The sequence below is a fragment of the Phocoena sinus genome, chromosome X (genome assembly GCF_008692025.1).
Source record: "Phocoena sinus isolate mPhoSin1 chromosome X, mPhoSin1.pri, whole genome shotgun sequence".
Classification (NCBI taxonomy): Eukaryota; Metazoa; Chordata; class Mammalia; order Artiodactyla; family Phocoenidae; genus Phocoena; species Phocoena sinus.
The window spans coordinates 20,001,948-20,023,504 of record NC_045784.1 but is presented as its reverse complement, the minus strand read 5'-3'; the positions used below and the strand labels follow the sequence as shown (position 1 = coordinate 20,023,504).

At 45.6% G+C, this 21,557-nt stretch overlaps 1 protein-coding gene across 4 annotated transcripts in view; it reads right to left on the bottom strand.

Moving 5' to 3' along the window:
- PTCHD1 (patched domain containing 1) overlaps positions 1 to 21,072 on the bottom strand; it is a 55,656-nt gene extending 34,584 nt beyond the window's left edge. For all 4 annotated transcript variants that reach the window (XR_004348075.1, XM_032619959.1, XM_032619958.1 and 1 more), the window contains exon 1: positions 20,714 to 21,072. Coding sequence is in view for 3 of the 4 variants with exons in the window: in XM_032619959.1 (XP_032475850.1) it covers positions 20,714 to 21,064 (351 nt within the window). In the remaining variant the exon portion in view is untranslated. The remainder of the gene's footprint in view (positions 1 to 20,713) is intronic.
- Positions 21,073 to 21,557: the final 485 nt, after the last annotated feature.

Genomic DNA, 21,557 nt, shown 5'->3' with positions numbered 1-21,557 from the left:
TCCAAAGTGCCTGTCCAAGCTGTTTGTCCCTTTGGTTATTGGGTTGTTGGGTCTTTTCTTTATTGATTTTTAAGAGAATATGTAAGTTCAAGACAAGTGGGGCTGGCTTGTAAGGAAAGCCAAAAAGAAGAGCTCCAGAGGCAGCCTGACATGCTGAAAAGAGCCTGACATTGGGGCCACACAGACTTGTGATCGCATCCAGCCAAGCTGGTGACTAGCTGGTAGCGTTCAGCATATGCCCTTCTTGAGCTTCTTGAGCTTCCACATCATCAAAATGGGCTTACTATCTAGAGTGCTGTTGGTTTCTGAATGGGACAATGTAGATGGGGTGCCTGGCAGAGGAACACGTCACAGGTTCTTAGTACATGTTGGAGCCTCGCCCCATGTCAATCAGAATCACCTGTGAGCTTCTAGTCACGAGGCACATGATGGTTTTAACGCCTAGAAATCCCACATTCGCCCTGGCTGGCTAGTGGTGTCTTGTCATAATGCTACCGCCTGTCTCACGATGTGAGGGCTTTATTCTTTGTGAGAAGTAGCATTTCTCTTTTTGTGGGAGGCACGATGGCAAGGTTTCCTAAGCGTGATATTTTGCAGTGCCTTATTTGATGTGAGGCAGGAAGGATCTGCAGGGCACTTTCTAGAGCCATGCTCTCTGTTTAGGGGGAGAAGCTGCTGCAGAGCAGGACTAATAAGAAAGTGAGGCTGCTTCGGAAAGCGCTGCCGAGCGAGCAGCCTAGCTGTGGTCCCCAGCCCTCCCTTCTGGGAGTTTGGACTTGTGAGGAGCGATGGACTCAGCTCAGGCATCACCCCCTCCAGGAAGCCCGCCCTGGAAATGCAGACAAGGTCCTCTCTGGTCCCCTGCGTGTGGACACATCTGTCTCATCACCTGCCGTATTATAAGGACATCTTCTTTCAGCTCTCTGAGTCCTATTCTTTGTTACATCCCCACTCCCAGCACAGTGTAGGCACACAGTACTTAAGGCAGAAACGTTCCGGACAAGCCAACACACTCTTGCCCAAATCGCCTTGGCATCACCAGCATGCTTTAAACAGCTTCCACTTGCATGGCCTAAAGCCTAGTTAAGTACTGAGAAGTGATCAAGCAAAAGAACTAGGTAGTTCTCAAATACTCGGGGGGTGGGGTGGGGTGGGGGGGAAAGCAAAACAAACGAAAAGGCCAACAGACAAGCAAGAGGTACCAGAACACGTGGGGAATGATGATTGCTACAATGAGTATATGTACTTTTATGTCTGAAAGTAAAGATGCTGTGACAGTTTAAACACAGAACAGCCCTGTAATGCTTTTCCAGCCCAGCTCTCAAGGGAATACACAGGCAGTTATTAATATAGGCAGTTCTAGAAAGAATAGGACATTGGAATTTGGAATAAGGAGATTTTAAAATTCTGAGTCTATTATTTCCTCTCCCCTTTGCCATGCTGAAGTAGCTTTATCAGAATCAATATAAACCAGCCTGCAGATCTCAAAGTTAGTTCGGGTTCATTTAAGAAATGGATGAGCCTAGGCATTACTCTGTTACCTTGTAAATAACATAGCTAGTAGAAAGCTGCGACATAAACACAGAAGTGTGCCTGTAGATGTCACCTTAGTGTTTTCCATCTCACATTAACCACTTAAATCATTGTTACACTCTGTAATGTGCTTATTATATGTTATGAGGTGCTTCTGCACTATTATAATGGATATCGGCGAGCTTTGTAACTTCTCTTTTTAAGTTAAGAAAGGGTCAAAAATGTCTTTAATGGGGAAAACAGAAATGCTAAAGAACAGACCATTTTGAGATGGAAACATCTTCATGGTGCTTTGCACACAGCTTTATGAAGAGAGATCCCAGTAGGCAGCAAGCAGCTCTCAGTGGGGAAACCCCAGATTGTTTTTACGAGCTGGAGACTGGTGGCACTGGCAGGTCACCCTGAAGAAGATAAACCACTAGCCACCGGCTACTTCTGACTTGAAGCTCTGAGGGCATGGTGCACGGCCCCAGAAGCCCTTCTGTGGAATCCGGGGGCTCATTAGCAGTGAGCACTGACTGCGGAGGCTCCGTTGCGCCTGCTGGCCTGGTGACCCAGGAGATGTGGTGGTGGCGGTGGTGAGGGCAGGGGGCGGGCAGGAGCAAGCTTTTGGGTGGATTCCAGAAAGCAGCCTCAGCAACCCCAAAGGAAAGACTTGTTCACAGGAAAACGGGAACAGCATCTGCGTGGATTTGGGAGAAAGGTTGGGAGGGGCTTCCAGAATATGCAGAGGGGCCAACGGCAGTAGAAACAAGAAATTTCACCTTGTTCTCAAAGCATTTAGCCTAGCCTCCTGAAGACTTGTTTGTATAAATCCTTCAAAATTTGGGGTTAACAGAAAGTTGCTGTTGTCGTTGGTTTTTTTTTTAAATTGAAGTATAGTTGATTTGCAATGTTGTGTTAATTTCTGCCATCATCGTTTTTAGTTTTTAATACATTTATTTATTTATATATTTGTGGCTGCGTTGGGTCTCTGTTGCTGCGCGCGGGCTTTCTCTAGTTGCGGCGAGCGGGGGCTACTCTTCATTGCAGTGCGCGGGCTTCTCATTGGGGTGGCTTCTCTTGTTGTGGAGCACGGGCTCCAGGTGCGTGGGCTTCAGTAGTTGTGGCTCGTGGGCTCAGTAGCTGTGGCGCGCGGGCTCTGGAGCGCAGGCTCAGTAGTTGTGGCGCACGGGCTTAGTTGCTCCGCGGCATGTGGGATCTTCCCGGACCAGGGCTCGAACCCGTGTCCCCTGCATTGGCAGGCGGACCCTCAACCACTGTGCCACCAGGGAAGTCCCTGTCGTTGTTTTTAAATAAGCTGAAGCTGCGTCTGGATGGCACAAACGAACTAAGGTTTTATTTTCATTTAAAAAATATATGTTCAGACAAGCCATGGGAAGACAGCTAGGTTGCAAGGATAATGGGTTTACACGTTTTAACTCAGAGTCTTACAGTTTTACTCAACATAAAACAAATGGAAGAGGAAGGGCTACCTCCCTAATTTATCCTGGCTGCCTCTCTGCTGCCTCCTCGTCATCCTCTGTGGTTCCAGCACGACTGGACTGAAAACCTGTGAGGTTTCCCCTGCACTTCCCGCCTCCTCAGTCGGAGCCAGCTGCTCTCAACCCTGCCCATGGGAACCACCTGTGGAACTCTACAAACTCAGATGCCTGGGCTCCCCCTCACACCTTGCATCATTCATCACATCCTGTGGATTCTGCCTCCAAAATCTCTCAAATCCATCCTCTCGTGCTCCATTTCCATTGCTCCTGATTTGGTTCTAGCCCTTATAATCCATCTGGATGACAGAAACAGGTTCCTAACTCATCATTTCTGCTTTTAGTCAATCCTCCAAACTGCCACCAGATTTATTTTTCTAGAGCACAAATCCAAACCTGTCATCCCTCTGCTTTAAATCCTCCAATGGCTCCGCTCCGAATGAATGATGGAGCCCGTTTATTTCTTAGATGATGATGGACAACAGCTGCCCCTTATCCTAGGCAGGCGTTCTCTTAGCTTAAAATGTTTTCTTTTTAACTTTTTATTTTAAAGTAATTTAAGACTCACAAGAAGTTGTACATACAGTTCAGAGTTCCCATGTGTCTTACCACTCACCTTCCCCCTAATGATAATATCATACATAACCATAGTACATGATAAAAAGCATGAAACTGACTTGGTACAATCCTATTAACTCAACTACAGGCCTTGTTTGGATTCACCGGTTTCTATGTGCACTCTTTGTGTGTGTGTAATACTATGACATTTTATCACATGAGCTTAATTAATACAGTTTCAAAAGGATTTCTTTTTCTATGTAGCAGTGGTTCTCAAGTCTGGTTGCACATTAGAATTTCCTGGGGGAGTTTTACAAAGTACCCATGACTGGCCCTGCTCTAGGCCATGCTTTAGTCCAGCATTTCTCAGACTTTAATATGTACACAGATCAATTGGGGATCTTGTAACAATACAGATTCAGATCTTGTAGGTCTGGGTGGAGTCTGGATGGAGCCTCGGTGGAGCCTGCTGTCCTAATAAGGTCCCAGGGGATGCTGCTGTTGCTGCTGCTGCTGCCGGTGTGAGGACCACATTTAGAGTGGGCCACCCTGTCGTCAGACCAGTGGAATGAGAATCTATGGGTGTGAGACCTAGGCATGGTACGTTTGAATTCCTCCAGGGATTCTACCATGTAGCCAGGGTTGAGGACCACTGAGATATGTGGTGGAATTCTAAGGCCATGTTACCCTTGGAGATCACACCATCCCAACCTCTCTTTGAACCATTCTAGGTCATTTCAGTCTCCTCTGATGAGCCATTCAGATGCCAAACAACTCTTGGAGTTAAGAAATCCTTGCTTCTATGTAATCCATATTCTTCTAAAATGTAAATGTAGCCAGTGTGAGCTCTCTCAGCTTGCCTCTCACTTCCACTTTAATTTCTTCTCTATACTTGTGCCCATCTTGAGACAAAAGGGAGGAAGAGACTGTCTCTTCACTTTCATACCCAGATTCCAGAGAGATTGTTTCCGGTTTACCACCTAGTCTCTTCATTCCATTGTCAATCAGCCTCCAAGCCCATAGATATTATAATGACAAACGCTCACTTTCTTCAGCACTTGACAAGACTTTCAGCTACTGACCTTGTTTTCTATCTTGCAGAGAAAACCCCAAGCCATCAGACGGAAATTACCCTCAACTTGCTGCCACCGTATCTCTAAAAATACCCACATTCATTCGTTTCTATCCTCCCCCTCCTGTGAAGATCAAGGCCATGACCCTTCCTCTCTCTAAGATCAATTGCTTCCATTGGGTTCTGGCTTTCCTTTCCTTCTTCCTAGTATTGTTTATCCCCTCTTCTCCCACGGCCTCAAACTTTTTCTACTAGTTCCTTCCCATGAGCTTTGAAATAGGCTTATGTCTTTCCCATATTAAAAAAGGCCTCATTGACCCCGCTTCCCTTCCAACTTCTGCCATAGCTCCCCTTCTTTAAGAAGCTCTTTACATATGCTGTCTCCAACTACACTTGAAAGAGTGATTCACGCTTGCTAACTTCATTTCCTCACCTCCCACTCACTTCTCAAACCACTCCATTCTGGACTGTATCCCAGCACTCAACCAAAAGTCCACAATGACTTCTAAGCAGGTAAATCCAGTGACTACTTTTCAGTCCTCATTTTTTTGAGCTCTCAGCAGATACACACAGTTAAGTCAAAATAGTACTTTAAACATATCTAAGATGGTTAGCCATTTTTGAGATTTTCGTGGGAATCCAATAGGTTCCATTAAGGCATGGGCATGGTTTCTTCACTGCTGCATCCTTGATTATGTGCCTGGCAAACAAAGGTGCTCTATATGTGTGGTTTGACCAAAACCCTCCCTCTCTCCCATGATGAATTCCATGAGACAATTTTCTCCTCTCCTCCTACCTCTCTAGCTGGTTTTCCAGTGTCTATCTAACCGACTTCTCTACCTTTACCTACCTTGTAAATTTGATACTACTCAAGATTCTATCTCTGGCACTTCTGATCTTGTCATATTCATAAACTCTTCTTGGGCAATGAGTTCCATCTCCATGGTTTGGCTTGTCATTTTTATGCTGACCAATCCCCAGTTCACATCAGTGCCTCACCTCTCTTCCAAACTCCATATCTGAATTTCCATCTGCCTCCTGATGATTTGCAAATACATATTATGGCAATATTTCAACTGGCATATATCCAACAGCTGAATCTTTTCTTCCAAATTTGTTTTTCCACCTGTTTCCTGTTATGGTTAACATCCTTCTCCTCTTTCTGCTTACCCAGGTGGAAACTTCTAAGCCAACTTGACCCTTTTCCCTTTGTTTACTCACAGATCCAGGGAACCTCAAATCCTATTGATACCATCTCCCTATTTTTGGGAGAGTATTTTCAGTCTATATTCTGAAGCACGTTAGTTCCTTGGGTTGTTAATAAGGGTCATCAAAAAAGTAAAAAGTATTCATGATCAAATAAATTTCAGAAATGCTGAACCGGATAGAGTTAAATAGATTTCTTTACAGAGGAGCTTTTAAAAGCCTTTGATATGCTAATGTGCATTCAATATGGGGCTACTACATGCATCGTTTCCCAAAGTTATTTGGTCACAGAAGCCAATTTTCTTTGCCGCATCACAGGAAATTCTTACTAAAGCACATTTTGGAAAATAGTGGTCTAATTTAGCCCCCATCTTTTCTCTTTCTGCAGCTTTTCTTCTCAAAGCCTCTTGCTTACAAACTTAAATAAGTCTCCTGGGTGGAGGAGGGGATCTCCCCTTCTCCAATATCTTGCCTCTCCAACTTAACCTCTATACTTCTCTAAGAGCTGTCGTTATAAAATTTGGGTCATGACTCTCCCCAGAGTATTAGACATCCTGCCCCTTACTTCTGTCCATGTCATCCAAATCCTTACTGATTTTCTGCCTGCTTGCTCTATCAATTACTAACAGAGGAATGTTGAAGTCTCTAGCTATAATAGTGGGTTTGTCTATTTCGCCTTTCAGTTCTATCAGTTCTTGCCTCATGTATTTTAATGCTCTGTTTGTTAGGTGTATGCATGTTTAGGATTGTTATGTCTTCTTGGAGAATAATCCTTTTATCATTTTGTAATGTCCCTCTTTATTCCTGATAATTTTCCTTGTTCTGAAGTCAGCCATATCTTAAATTAATAATAGCTTTCTTTTGCTTAGTGTTAGCATGGTACATCTTTCTCTATCCCTTCATTTTTAACCTATCTGAGTCTTTATATTTAAAGTGGGTTCCTTGTAGGCAACACAGAGTTGGGTCTTGTTTTCTCTTGATCCACTCTGATAGTCACTGCCTTTTAACTGGAATATACCATTCATGTTTTAAGTAACTATTGATATGGTTGGATTAATATCTACCATAGTTGTAAGTATTCTCTGTTTGTTGCATTTGTTCTTTTTCTAAAAAAATTTTAGTGGTTGCCCTAGCACCTACAATATATATCAATACCTAATCTAAGTTCACCTTCAGATAATACTGTAATCCTCATATGTAGTACAGTTGTAACACAGTAGTTCCAATTCCTCCCTCCTGTCCCTAGTGACATTCATTCTACTTATCCATATGTTATAGTCAATCAATATATTGTTACTATTATTGCTTTAAAGTTATCTTTTGATCAATTAAGAATAAGAAAGCTAAAAAGATTTTACTTTACCTTCATTTATTCCTTCTCTAACACTGTTCTTTATATAGATCGGAGTTTCTGATCTATGTAATTTTCCTTCTGCTGAAGAGAATTTCTTGCAGAACAGGTCTGCAGGCAATGAATTCCGTCAGTTTTTTTTTTTTTTTTTTTTTTTGGTCTGAGAAAGTAATTGTATCTCCTTCACTTTGAAGCATAATTTTGTGGAATTACAGAATTTCAGGTTGCTGAGTTTTTTTCCTTTCAACTCATTAAACATTTCATTCCACTATTCCTGCTTGTGTGGTTTTTGATAAGAAGTCTAATGTAGTTCTTATCTTTGTTTCTATATGTAAGGTGTTCCCCCACCCCAATCCCCTGTCTTCTTTCAAGATTTCCTCTGTCTTTGGTTTTCTGTAGTTTGAATATGATATGCCTAAGTGTGCTTTTATGGGTACTCGTCCTCTTTGGTGTTCTCTGAGATACCTGGATCTGTAGTTTGGTGTCTATCATTAATTTTAGAAAATTCTTGGCCATTATTATTTCAAACATTTCTTCTGTTGCATTCTCTCTTCTCCTTCTGACATTTTAATTACGTGTATGTTATTTTGATATTGTCCCACAATTCGTGGATGTTCTGGGGTGTTTTCACTCTTTTGTCTCTTCGTGTTTCAATATGTGAAGTTTCTTTCATCCGGTATTTAAGCTCACTGATTCTTTCCTGGGCTGTGTTGAGTGTACTGATGATGGTCCATCAAAACCATTCTTCATTTCTGCTACAAGTTTTGAGTTCTGGCATTTCCTTTTGATTTATCTGGAGAGTTTCCATCTCTCTGCTAACATTATCTATCTGTTCTTGATGTTGCCTACTTTTTCCATTAAAGTCAACAACATATTAATCATAGTTACTTTAGATTTCTTGTGTGATAATGCTGACATCTGTGTCATATCTGAGTATGGTTCTCATGCTTCTTTTGTCTCTTCAGACTATATATTTTTTTCTTTTTTGCATGCCTTGTAATTTTTCCCCCAAAGCTGGACATGTTGTATCAGTTAGTAGGAACTGAGGTAAATAGAATTTTATAGTAAGGACTTATGTTAACCTAGGACTTTGGATGTATTTAATGTTTGTTGTGGCTATAGGTACCAGAAGCTTCAAATTTCTCTATTGTCATTCTTTTTGTCTCTCCTCTTAACTTTGTCTCTCCTAAGTACTCCTCCTCAGAGAGAGTCTGTGTCTTACAGCTCTTCAGCTATAATCTCCACTATTATTATATTGGAGCCCTGTTGGTGTGGTGGTAAGGTGATGGGAGGGTAAATGGTATATAATCTTTTGAAGAAATCTCAGTCTTTAAGTGGGCCTGTGCCTTGGGGCTATGACCTTCACAGATATTTCTCCAGTGGTATAGTTTTCTTCCCCTGCCTCCTACTCCCTTTCCTGGCTGCTGCACTCCTAATCTGTTTCCTTGAAGCCCTGACACCTGTGGACTCTGCATCCCCAGCTTACGTGAGACAAAAGCTAAAGGGGGCTCCAGTGGGAAGGAGGAACCTAGGATAAAGTTTCAGAATTGTGCTCTGGCAAAAGTCTTTTTCCCTGGAGAGTAGCCCTTCCTTATGGAGAAGACTAGGTGAATTTCAGGAGGATTACTTTTCTTCCACTCCCTGCCAGCAGTACGTCAAGATTACCATTTAAGTGTTTCTACCAGAGACGTGTGCTCCAGGTCAGCAGATTGTTTCCATGCCTTTATGGATTTGGGGATGGCACTTTGCCCTGTGACCTCAGGTCTCTGATGTGCTTGAGAAAAATCATTGATTTTCAGTTCGTCTAGGTTTTTCCTGTTGTAAGGATGGGGATGACAACTTCCAAGCTCTTTACATGTCGAAGCTGAAACCGAAAGCTCCTCCTTACTCTGTTACTGATTGAAATACTACTTCAAGGCCATCTGGCACCAGGGGCCACGCCTTGCTCATCTATTTCTGTATTTCTTGGGGGCAATGTGGTGGAGTTAATTTTTTACTGATGCTTTAGAAGCCAGATGTGTGTTTCCATCTTGATTCCTCTGCTTATTAGTTAAGCTGTACGATGCATCGGTGATTTCTTCGTGAAAAGCAGTGTTGTCGGATAGAGCTTTTCTGATGATGAAAATGTTATCTGTCCTGTCCATTACAGGAACGTGTGGGCTACCGCGCACTTGAAAAGTGGCTAGTGCAAGTGAGGAAATGAATTTCTTATTTTAATTAATTTAAATTTAAATCAGATAGCCACATGTGGCTAGTGGCTTTTGAATTGGACAGTGTAGGTCTAAGGCTTTAGAAGTGTGGACGATGGGTGATCAGATATGCTATTTTAAAATTCTCCTTGAGTAATTCAAACTAAAAATATAGACTGATGGAATATTACATCATCTGGGAGCACAAGGCCATGTCAACAAAGCTTCTGGTTAGTAAAAGGTAGTCACAGACTGTACAGATACTTTTTATAAAAGGAGACGGTGATTTGGAATGTGTCAACTGGGTGACTAAGGTGGTTAGTCTTCTCCCCTGGGAATCCCCAGGAGGTTGTTCTCTTGCCCCAGACAAACACGTGTGCGTTCAGTGCAGACATTGGGAGGTCTGCGTGGCTTTAGGCACACTGCGCTTTACAAAGTTTGTTTACGCACGTTATATCTCCTTCTGTCTTCCAACACCACGATGGTGATATTGCTGATCGCATTTTATGGGTGAGGAAATGAAGACCCCAGAGAGGATAAATGACTTTTATCACAGACACTTTGATGGTTCACAGCCTCAAACACAGAACTTCGGGGCTCTGAAACAATGCTAATTCCACTATGCCAAAATCAGTACTTACTGAACTTCACTCCGGTTCTACTTTACCTCTCTCTAACAGAACTGACATCGGTCAGTAGTTGAAACTGAACATTAGCTACCAGGGTCCTCCGCATTGACACTTCACCTCTGGCAACCACAGAGCTGGGTTCTTGTCTCAGAAACACAACGTGTCGCTCCTGTTTGTACCTGCTGTGCCTTCTGGTCTGACGTAAGTTATGTTTCTGCAAAGGCAAATGGCAGGTGACCCTGTGTGCGAAGTCTTTGGAAGGAAGGAAGCTTTGGTAATCACATTGATGGTAGTGACAACATCCACACTGCATGTGTGTGGAGTGGGGGGTTATCTCTCTCCCCGCCTCATCTCTGAGCGTCCTTTCTTCTACTCAGCCCCCTTCTCCTAAACTCCAGCTCCTGGAGACAGGCGGCAGGGGCAGGGCCCTCTGTCCAATATGCTTGCCTTAAAGCGCAAACTTAAAGGTTCAGGCTTATGTAGTCTCCTTTGAATGACAGCATCATTCAAAATTAACGGCTGAACAAATAACTTTTTCACCCTGCTGTATCTGTTGTCCAGGTTTCTACAGAGAGAGAGAAACTGCACTTTTAGAATTAGTCCTGGCAGCTAATTACTAGGATGCTTTATAGCAGTGGTTCTCAAAGTTTGGTCCCTAGACCAGCAGGAACAGCATCACCTTGGGAACCTGTTTGAAGTGCAGATCCTCAGGCCCCGCCCCAGACCTACAGAATTGGAAATTCTGGGGGTGAGATCTGAAATCTGTGTTCAGACAGGCCCTCCAGGGGATACCTACTCAAGGTGGAGAACCACTGCTTTCGAGTATGGAGGCAGTTAAATGGCATTAATTAGTCAGGATATATTATGCAAAGGTTCTTTGGGTCCACCAATCCACTGATCTAGTCAGTGTGGTTCTCAGACCAGCAGTAGCCGCAGTAGCCCTGGGAGCTTGTTAGAAATGCGGAAGCTCAGGCCTCCTGTCTCAGACCTATTGAATCAGAATATGAACATTAATAAAATTCCCAGGGAATTCCAAAACATATTCAGATTTGAGAAGAATTGCTAATCTTCACTTAAAGTGAGGTTAGTTTTGTTTGAAGAGTTTAGGCACAGAGAGCCAGGAAGGTAGAGAAATTTTCTTCGATCCTAAATAATTGTAGGTTTCTTTTATAACCCTATGAAAAGAAATTTTAGACAAGGGAAGGTGAAGAAATGCACTGACCTAAATGACTAAAACCCCCAGTCAGCAAAATTTTACATTTCACAGTTTCAAGGGGCCTTATTATCACTTGGCCTGGTTCTCCTGACCTCTGCCAATTCTGACACACTCTTCCCTTTGAAGGGCTTGTGGATCTACTTATGTGGGGAAGATTTCCCAGGGAAACACTGTAGTCATGTAAATTAAGTGACAGAGGACAGTTGTCAACTCGCTCACCTAAACTGCTGGAGAATCCCTTTCTGGCACGCTGGGCTGTGAGAGAGCCTTGAAGCTGGAGCCCACAGACTCCCAGAGCTTTTCATTCCAGAGATACTTCTGTACAAGAAGTGAACGCTTCCTTTGTGTGCAAAGCCCTGTCAAGCAGGAAGATGAGGTTCTGAGCCTTGCTACTCAAAGTGTGCTCCACTGACCAGCAACATCACCATCATCTGAGAGCTTGTCAGTAATTCAGAATTGCAGGTCCCACCCCAGGCTGAATCAGAATCTGTATTTTCCTGAGATGCCCAGGTGATGTGTGGGCATAAAGAGTCTAAGAGCAGTCAGTTTACTCAGTATGACCACTTGCCTACGTGCTATACCAAAACCAGAATAAAAACGAGACAGCAGTGCAAAACTCAAAAAATTAAGGTACTGAGTATTACGAAGATTTTTTTTTTTTGAGCACTTATGCTAGTTGTATAGCAGAGATACGGTTTTTACTGAGACAATTGGAAGGAACTGACAAAGCCACGGTATTTGACAAATTCGTGGAGCCCATGGAAGAATGAGCAAAGGAATCTCCCCTTTAATGCTGAGAAATGAACAGTTCTGGTGTTTCTGTTAAACTCACCAGAGATACACTGATTTTGTACCAGCATCGTTTTTTAAGTTCGCCTCTTAGAACAAGTCTTTGTTACCCTGGGCTCCCTCTTGAGAAATTCGAAGCTGAACGACATCAGAATGGTGATCTCTTGAACACTGATGCTACAACTGGGAAAAACCACTCGTCCCTGATTTAAAAAAAATGTGTTTCATGTTTACATTTGAGTATGGGTTAGGCCAATGTTTTGAGACTTTACTTCATGTACGTAAGGACACGTGTAGTGGAGAGCTGACTTTGGCAGTACTTGCTGGGAACTGCAGAGTGCCCTGCCCTCCCAAATGGGAATGGACCACTGGAGATTGAGGTCAATTTACACCTTTCCAAACTACTTGAACCAAAAGAGGTGGTCAGGCGTTTGGTTTTGGTTTTTCTTTATGAGTTTCTCCCCATATAAAGTAAGTATCAACAGATCCTAAGGCAGAATGGATGCTTATTGCTTATCAAGTTTGAAACCAAAATTTATCAAGGATGAGAAGTGAAGACACATCTAAAGAAACCACATGGTCATGCTCCCCGGCAAAATTATATTCAAGCAAGATAAATGAACAGGGAAGGCAGAGCGTGTTTTCCATCCTACAGGCCATCAACCAGCAACAATTTATTAAGCACCTGCCGTACATTCCACATTATACTAGTTTCTAGGAGAGATGTGGGAGTATAAGACATTGGTCTTGCCCTTGAAGAGCTTTATGATCTTAAGAGAAAGCATCACATGACAATACAGCAAATTATAGAATAGTATCTAGTTAAGCATTAAAGAATGTGGGTACAACTGCAAGCCAGACAGATTTAAGGGAGGGAGGGAGCCACGAATTTGGGAAGGCCTCACAAAGTAGGACACATGTGAGTTTGATCTCATAGTAAGCAGCGAGTGCATTTCTAGCGGGGGAGAGCAACACAGGTAGATGTGTGAAGATGGGGGCTGTGAAAGGGGGGCCTGCAGACTCCTCTTGTATTCCTGAAGGGAAGAGGGGCTGGACACAGGCCACTCATATGCGAGGGCTTGATATAAAACCACAAATCCGGGTGGCGTCCAGGTCCAGCTTGGAATCATCTTTACCACCATCCAGTGGCCAAAATGAAAATGGCAGTTACTTATCAAATTCAAGAATAACTGAACAGCTATGCTGGGTCATTCTTGCCTGGGTCATGGCCGTCTTGCTGAGTGAAGGGATGAACATCCCTTAGCAATGTGGGCCCTAAACTCCTAGAGGTATGTCTCTAGATGGGTGTAAGACCCTTAGTGCAGATGCTCTCAGGGTTCCACCTGTATTCTCTCCACTCACACTCACCTCTACATGTCAAGGCCGCTCACCGTGAGCACCTGCAGCTCTTTGCCTGTGGCTTTTATAAAACAACAACAGAAAACAATTCTGGGGCTTCCCTGGTGGCGCAGTGGTTGAGAGTCCGCCTGCCGATGCAGGGGACGCGGGTTCGTGCCCCGGTCCGGGAGGATCCCACGTGCCGCGGAGGGGCTGGGCCCGTGAGCCATGGCCGCTGAGCCTGCGCGTCCGGAGCCTGTGCTCCGCGACGGGAGAGGCCACAACGGTGAGAGGCCCGCGTACCGGAAAACAACAACAACAACAACAAAACAACAAAAACAATTCTGATTATGGGAACACACACAGCATCTGGAATGGCTAGAGATTTATTTACTGTGCCGGGCTGCAGCCGGATCAACTAATGATGGCTGGAGACTTGGGAGAAGATTATCCAGGTCCTTCACCCACAGTTGGGATAACTTGGATGGAGGTTATCTGGTGTCTCCCAGAGTTCCCCAGTGAGACTGAGCCCTGGGTGCCCACAGTGGACACTGGCTTGAGAACACTGCCTTGGCTGGCTTCCTGCTACTCCCTGTTTCCTGTCCTCACTTCCTTACCGATGTTTTTGGATATCACGCCCCAAGGTAACTGCCTGCACTCAAGTCCTCATCTCGACTCTGGACTTGAAGCCCACAAGTGAAACCTAAAGTGGAAGACCTAACAATGGGGGTCTTTCAAAACACCAGAAACAATATTCTCGAGAGGATTTCCTGGAGAGCAAGAAGATAAATATAACTTCCCTGTCCCCTCACTGCCTTATTTTGTTCAAAATATGACTTCGGAAGTTGAAGGCGCGACATATTATTCAGGGCTTCCCACATGAAATAACAACTGGTGTTGATTTTCCTTTTTGTTTTTGTCTTTTAAAGGTTAGAGATTACTCACCTCCCCTGCTGGTCATTAAATCAGTCTGGCAGAATACCTCGGAAGTTCTGTGGCCTTCCGGGCATGTGGCAGCAGTACAGGCAGTGCGGCAGACAGGCCTGCTTGCTGTGATGTGCTACCAAGCAGGTGACTTCAAAGGTCTGCTTCAAGCCTATCTCAGGTATCACTTGGGGCTCATACTGAGCCCCAAAGTCAGGTACCAGATGGCATATACCACAAAGTCAGAGCTGGTCAGATCCCCTAGTTCCTGCGCCAAGGGATGCTGCAACCTCTCAGGTAGGAAACAGATAACTTCTTTTAGCTTACTTCTCCTTCTCTTAGTTATCACAAGAAGTCACCGGTTAAATGCTCAGCTGTTGGATGAGGTTTGTAAGTCTGGTGAATCCTGAGAGGTTCAGTCTTCGTGTTCGTTAAAAAAAAAAAAAAAAAAAAAAAAATCATCCTTCTCTAACTCTAATACGGCATCTGTCAAGATACTCTTATGTCAAGAGTCATTAAAAAGGTGGGCTTCCTCTCACACTACAGCTTTATATTTAAATTTCAGTTTAAATTAGCAGTTTACCCAAAGTTTTTTCCAAATGCTTATCTACATGGGCAAGTCAAAGATTGCTCCCCAAATCTAAATGAGACAAACAGAGTGGGCATTGGAGGATACTAGTCACACAGATGACATGTGCTTAGAAGTCAGACAACCCTAGAATGATACTGAACTTGGATTATTCGGATGCACCTCCCGTGAAATGCAAGGAGAATGAAACGAGATCTCACCCTCTCCTTACTTTGCTCCTAGTGTAAAGATAAAGTGCAAAAGGCAACTGGCTGGTCCAGCAGATGCACGAATGCTGCCCTTTCAGGCCTGGCCTCAATCTTTTCTAAGAGTACATGCCACCTGGATAACTCATCGAATTGACAGGACTGCCCAAGGCATCATAGCACCTGTCACCAGACAAAGCACCCTGAGATGCGAAGAGCACATTCCGGTGTCTGCGGAGATGACCTTTAAGGTGCCTTCCAAACCCAAGGGTCTTTGATCCCCTGTCCTTTGGATGCAAGCTCTTCGTTTGTCATTTTATGTTCAGAAAGGCAAAGCAGCTGGACTAGGCAACAGAGCACGGCCTCCTGTCTCCTCGGCAGGTCACCGTTCACAGTGGGGTCTTACATACTGTCAGGAGAAGCCCGGCCTGGTGGGTGGCTGCTACAGACTGAGGGTCAGGCCTGCCAGCAGTGGGCACTCTGACAAGTCCCAAGGCCAGCAGCAATTCAGCAGCTTTATCGTTCAAGCAGTTAGACCGTATTCAGTTTCCTGGGTTCCTCTACATTGGGATTTAGACCATAAAGGACGGAGCTCTAGGAGAGCAAGATAAGTGCATCTTGGGGAAGGTTACATTGGAAAATCTGGTCTTTGGCCAATTGCCCAAGCGAGCATCTCCTCACAGGTTGTAGTATTTGTCCCCAGTCAAACTTCTATAAGATTTTTGGATGTGAACTTCTCTTTGGCATTTTTTCATTTTACATAATCAATGCAGATGAAAAAATCCTAGCAGAACAAAAAGAAATAACACACATGAACCCTTTCAAGCAGTATTTGGGCCCAGATAATCCTTTGCTGGATGGGGCTGTCCTGCACACAGAGGATGTTTAAGAGCATCCATGACCTCCACCCACTAGATGCCAGTAGCAACTCACCCCTGGTTGTGATGAGCTAAAATGTCTCCAACCATTGCTGAATGTCCCCTGCAGGGCACAGTCGCCCCTGATTGAGAACCACTGCCTTAGAGATTACTTAACAGCATAAACTTCCTTTATGTAAAGGACCAAAGAGTAAATATTTTAGGCTTTGAGAGTCTTAGACCATCTCTGTCTCATATTCTTCCTTGTTTTTGTTTTGTTTTGTTACAATCTTTAAAAACTGTAAAAACTCCTACGCTCAAAAATGGGCTGGAATTTGCCGATCCTTAGACTGCAGAGAAAGACGTAATGGTGATTCCTATAGTGACTGAAAGTGCTGAGACGGTATCTGGAAAAACTGGGATCTTGATCCAACTATCAGGTCTTTGTGACCCGGAGCTAGCTGTTGTGCTGCCCTTCGTGGAAAGCTTGAATTAAATAATTCCAAGTTAAATTCTATCAATCTCATTTTGCAACTTAATTCTCCTTAATATAATTAAACATGGAAAGTTTAAATAAACTAGAAACTGAATATTTGAACAAAATGAGATTCCCCAGTAAAAGGAAGAATGTCTGCATAGTGAGTATGTGTCCTTCCCTTGGTTTGGAATAGAACAGCCTATGAGGTCCCCCCGAAAAAGAGGACGTTATGCAAAGGAGACGCCCCTATGCAATTGCAAAACTGAAAAGTGTTTTGCTATGACTACAGAGGTGATCTTGGAAAAAGAGAAAGGGAGAACGGTATCTTGGATAAAGAGAAGCCTTAGAATCTGCCTCTAAAGTTGTACACATAAAAATGTCATTTTGAAAATACATTTCAGAGTAGTTTCTGTGGAATTTTCTTTGCCCATCACATGAATGTCTGAGCAAACTAGGGCACGTCCCTTGGACAGATATTTACTGAAGGCCTACTATGTGCCAGGGACTGTGTGAGTGAGGCACTGGAGTTGAATTCACCTGGACCTGGCCAGTGAACAGCACTGAAACAGGAAATCGCTGCATTCAATCGTCCAGAGGTTTTTCTCCGGTAAAACGGTCTATCTCTCTGTCTTTGTATATTGCTAATTACAAGTATCTTATGCTTTACTTTGGGCATGTAGAGTTTGTGTAAGTGGATTTCCATTGACGTTAGGCAGCGTCAGTCGAGAGAATGTCCTTATGATCCAACTGCCACTGTGAGAACAGCGGTATACGGTGGGGATGAGGCTTTGGTTGAATGTGCCTCATTTGGATACCAAAAATGTACATGTAAAATCATTCAAGCAGTTTATCATATGGGAGGCAGTAAATGATAGTGAAAAGAGCACTGGGCGGGGAGTCAAAACCCTGGGTCACAGTCCTGGTTCTGTCCTTGTCTTTTTTTCCATAGATAATTCGGTTAATTTCTAAGGCGCAGTTTTCTCATCGGTAAAATGGAATCACACCACTTCTCCTGCCTACCCTTAGGTGTTTGATGTATTTAAACATACTATATGCTTATAACTTATAAGCTGCTATAAAGGTGATATCATTATTATAAGGAATGGGCTAAATTGGTTCTTTACACAGATGGAACAAATCAAGTATTGACTTGGTCACAGCCAGATCAGTTATCAACTAAGACCTGCCCACACTTCACTCCAGGGGATCAGGAAGAAACAGATCCATAAAAGCTCAGGAGGCACTACTCTGAAATCTGCTCTGAGATGAACATCATGGATTTTTGTTAAAATATAGTAATGAGTTAAATTTAATATTCTAGTGAAATGAAGACTTTTGAAGATCAACATGTATTTAAAGGGGTTCAGAAATTAGTGGTTGATCCTTTGCCGGTACCATCAGGCCCCACCTACTTTCACCCAAAATGACATCTTTGCCCTGTAGGCTTCAGGGGAAACCATTGCTAGGGCGAGTCACCTGTCTCACAGTTTGTGGTCAGATTCTAACGCTGCAGAGGTCAGAGTGTGGCAGTCGTGTCGCTTGCATGAATCTGAGAAAGCTCCTCCAAAGCAGATCAGCTGGGGTTGTCAAGGGTGGATTCTTTTTTTCTGTGATACTGTCAATTATGTTTTTGAAAAAAACAACCGGGATTTTCATCTTTTGTCGTCATCCCTTCCCAGTCTATTTTTGATCAGAAAGTAGCTGGACTAATATTGCAAGAAGGGTCGCCTTCATTGAGTAGGTACAACCCCAGAGCACCAGGAGTGAGTGACACAGCCCTGCGAGTTAACTTCCTTCACTTTTGTCGTGGGGCACGAGAAAGCCTCAAACCCTGGTTATGCTTTGTCCACTTTACTTCCAGTGTGCTGTTATAAAACAGGCAGGGGCTGGCTGGTGTTGTGTACAATGTTAACTGTCAGTGCTACCCTTGATGCCAACAACAAAGTATCAGAATAACACCAGTAAGGGCAGAAACAGTGACTCTTTCGCTCCTAACATCTTGTGTAAAGGACAAATCTTTCATGTCTCTAATAGAAAAAAAGAGGAAAAAAGTAAGTGCTTCTTCCCACACTTTACAGTACCATGGCTACCGAGGGTCCATTTTTCTGTCCCCCAGCTCCATACCTACCAAAGATAGGCGTTGGATATAAGAAGAAAAAGATGGATATATAAAATTGAAGGCAGTTCCCTCAGTTTCATGAGTCTGGGTTTTCATAAGCTCTGTGAATTCATTTTCACCAGAGACCCGTCAGCTAGAAGTGAGTTCTGACCACTATGCCACTTGGTCTTGATCTTCCCCAGAAACCTAGAACACGAAAAAACATCCCATTTCTTAAAACAATTCACTCACAAGACCGCCGTCCTTTAAAGTTGCCCTTTAGATATGAAGGCAAAGCCAGCCTCCCTGGCTCGCCAGTCCCAACTTTCTCTTCTAATACGGTTTTCTGTCCTGAACAGATCAAAATCAAATAGGAGAGAAACAGTCCAGTTGAAAAGACATCTGATGTGCCTGTTGATGTCTCATTAACCTTGAGAGTGAAGAGAACTGGTGACTGCCCGTCAGAGTGGCGTGACGGTTAGCGGGGAAAAAAACCCCCAAAAAACCAGCCAGTGGAAACATCACCTCAAAAAACAAAAAACAAAAAAAGAGAAACATCACTTAGTAGATCATCTATCAAAAGATGGGGCAGCTTTCTAAATGTCAGGACTGGCTAAATTATAGTTTCCTTAAGCCTATGATGAAACTACTACATGTTTTCTTGGGAAAGCATTTGGAGCAGTATTTATCTGTGTGTCAAAATACGGTAACTAAAGTATCGGGGGAATAAAAACCCACTTCGATGTTGGAAGCATAATCATGAAGAAAGAAACAACTCGGGATTAATGTTACTAAGGTTCTGTGGTGAGTATGTGTGATGATGTGTGTGCCATTAAAAATACCACGAGCCACCCAATGTGGGAAGGTCCTAATTCCACTGAGTCTCTAGTCAGATTCCCCTCATTACTAATTGCTGATTGATAACGTGTCAACAAATACAGGGGGGAAAATTCGCTTGTCTCTAGGGGGTTACCTGTAGAGTAAAAGAGAAGGAAAGAGTCCTCCAGGTTCACTGGCTGACTCCCGGTGGGATAAGTAGACTAGAAATCTAACCAGCCTCCAATCCTGGATCTGGACCAGGGACCCACACAAAACCAGCACCTTCCATCCCTCCGCTCCAGGGCTCCAGCTGGGACTGGCTCCTGTCTGCCCTCCCCAGAGGAGTACCTTAAGTAAACAAGACCCAGAATCCCCACCAGGGCTTGGATGGAACATTCTCACCTATTTCTGCTTTTCTCTCCCAAGGTCTCCACTTTTCCAACTCTAGTCCTCACTCCTCTGCTTTTCTTAGGAACTTCCTGAACGTTATCACCATTAACCTCACTTTTTACATCAAATTCCCACCTCAGGCTGACAGCACACCCTGTTTCTTTGAGTGTCACCCTGTAACCAGCTGCTCGGTTTCCTGTGCTCTTCTCAGGGCCACACAGCCTGGCTTCTGTCCTCACCCTTCTGGCTCTGCCCCTCACCCTCACGCCCAAATACACCCAAATGAAAGTGCATCAGTCGAATCCCTCATTTCCCAAAGAACTTTTTGCATTTCAAAGGCGAGGAGCTACTGTGAAAGATGAAACAACTGCGAATTACAAACGTTCTCTCTCACCCTAGAAGTCAGAGATGGCTACCTCGCCCGCGGAAGAGGGCAGCAGGGCAGCCCCTGTCCTCTCTCCAGGACCACACTTCTTTCTGGTGGATGGGAGGCATTTTCTTTACCATCCCGCTCACAGCCCCTCCGAGCAGCCTTTTCCAAAACACTCCGGGGTCAGAGGAAGGGAGAAGAAATGAGGACAGGGGAGAGGGGTCTCCGAATCCCCCCAAGATGGTATTTTGTTTTCAAGTAGCAGGACTTTCTAGAATGTCTTCTCTAGTTCGGTTCCTTCTGGCCCAGTTACCCCAAAGCCTCCCCGCCCCCAAGACCACTGCAACCAAAACAAGCGCACCGACCACAGCACCGTAGCCGCCGCCGCCCCAACTGTTGCAGCGGCTGCCGGCGTGGCGGCGACGGCGGCCAGGGCAGGGCCGGGCCCGGACCCGGACGCTCCCCGCCCGGGAGACTGGGAGGCTCCGGGCGGCCTTCGAGGGGCGCGCGGTGCAGCAGAGCCCCTGCGGCAGTCGCCTGGGATGGGAGAGGAGGCGCTCTCAGCCCGGACCCCCGCGCTCAGCCAGCCCAACCGCGGCAGCGGCGCCCGCAGAGGCTGCCCGTGCCCGCCCCCCTCTCACCTTTAAGATCAGGTCGGTGTGATGCTGGTCCAGCATGTTGGCTTTCTGGAAGGAGGTGACGATGACCCGGCCGTAGCGCCCGGGGGTCTGCAGGTCCGAGTAGAGCCGGTGCTTGGAGCGGTTGACCGGGAAGAGGCTGTTGACGAGGTTGCGCTCGATCTTGGCGAGGCTGTGCTGGGGCGCCAGCAGGTGCTCCACGCTCTCCTCGACCTGGTAGCGGCTGAAGCTGGCGCCGAGCAGGATGGAGATGAGCACCGGCGCCGAGGCGAAGAAGACAGGGTGACTGGCAATGAAGTGGCCGAGCCGGGAGAAACACGTCCTCAAGCCCCTGTGCAGAACCTGCCGCAGCATCCTAGAGCAGAGCGGGCGCGGGAGGAGGGCGAGGCGCACGCTCGGCGCGGGCTCGGGCGGCGGCGGCGGCGGCGGCGGCGGTGGTGGCGCCCGCGGCGGCGGCGACGGCGGCGGCGGCGGCGGAGGCGAGACCCGGTGCTCTCCCGGAGCCGCGGCACCACCATCGGGGAGTCCCGCGCCGCGCTTCGGGAGGGTCCCCTCGGGCCGGAGACACGCCCTCCTGCCCGCGGCCGCGCCGGCCCTGAGAGCCCCCCAGCTTGGCGGCCTCCGCGCCGCCCCCACCCCGCCCTACCCCGTGCGCCCTCCCCACCCCCCGCCGCCTCCCCGCCAGAGGGGCTCGGAGCGGCGGGGCAGCGTCCCGGCTCAGCGCCGGAGGTGCCCGGGGCAGCCCCCGCGGCGCGTCATGACCCCACTCACCCGACCCCCGAGGCCAACGACGGGGTGGCGCGGGGAGTGGCGGCGGCGCTATCGCGGGGAGCTTCTGCGCGCCAGC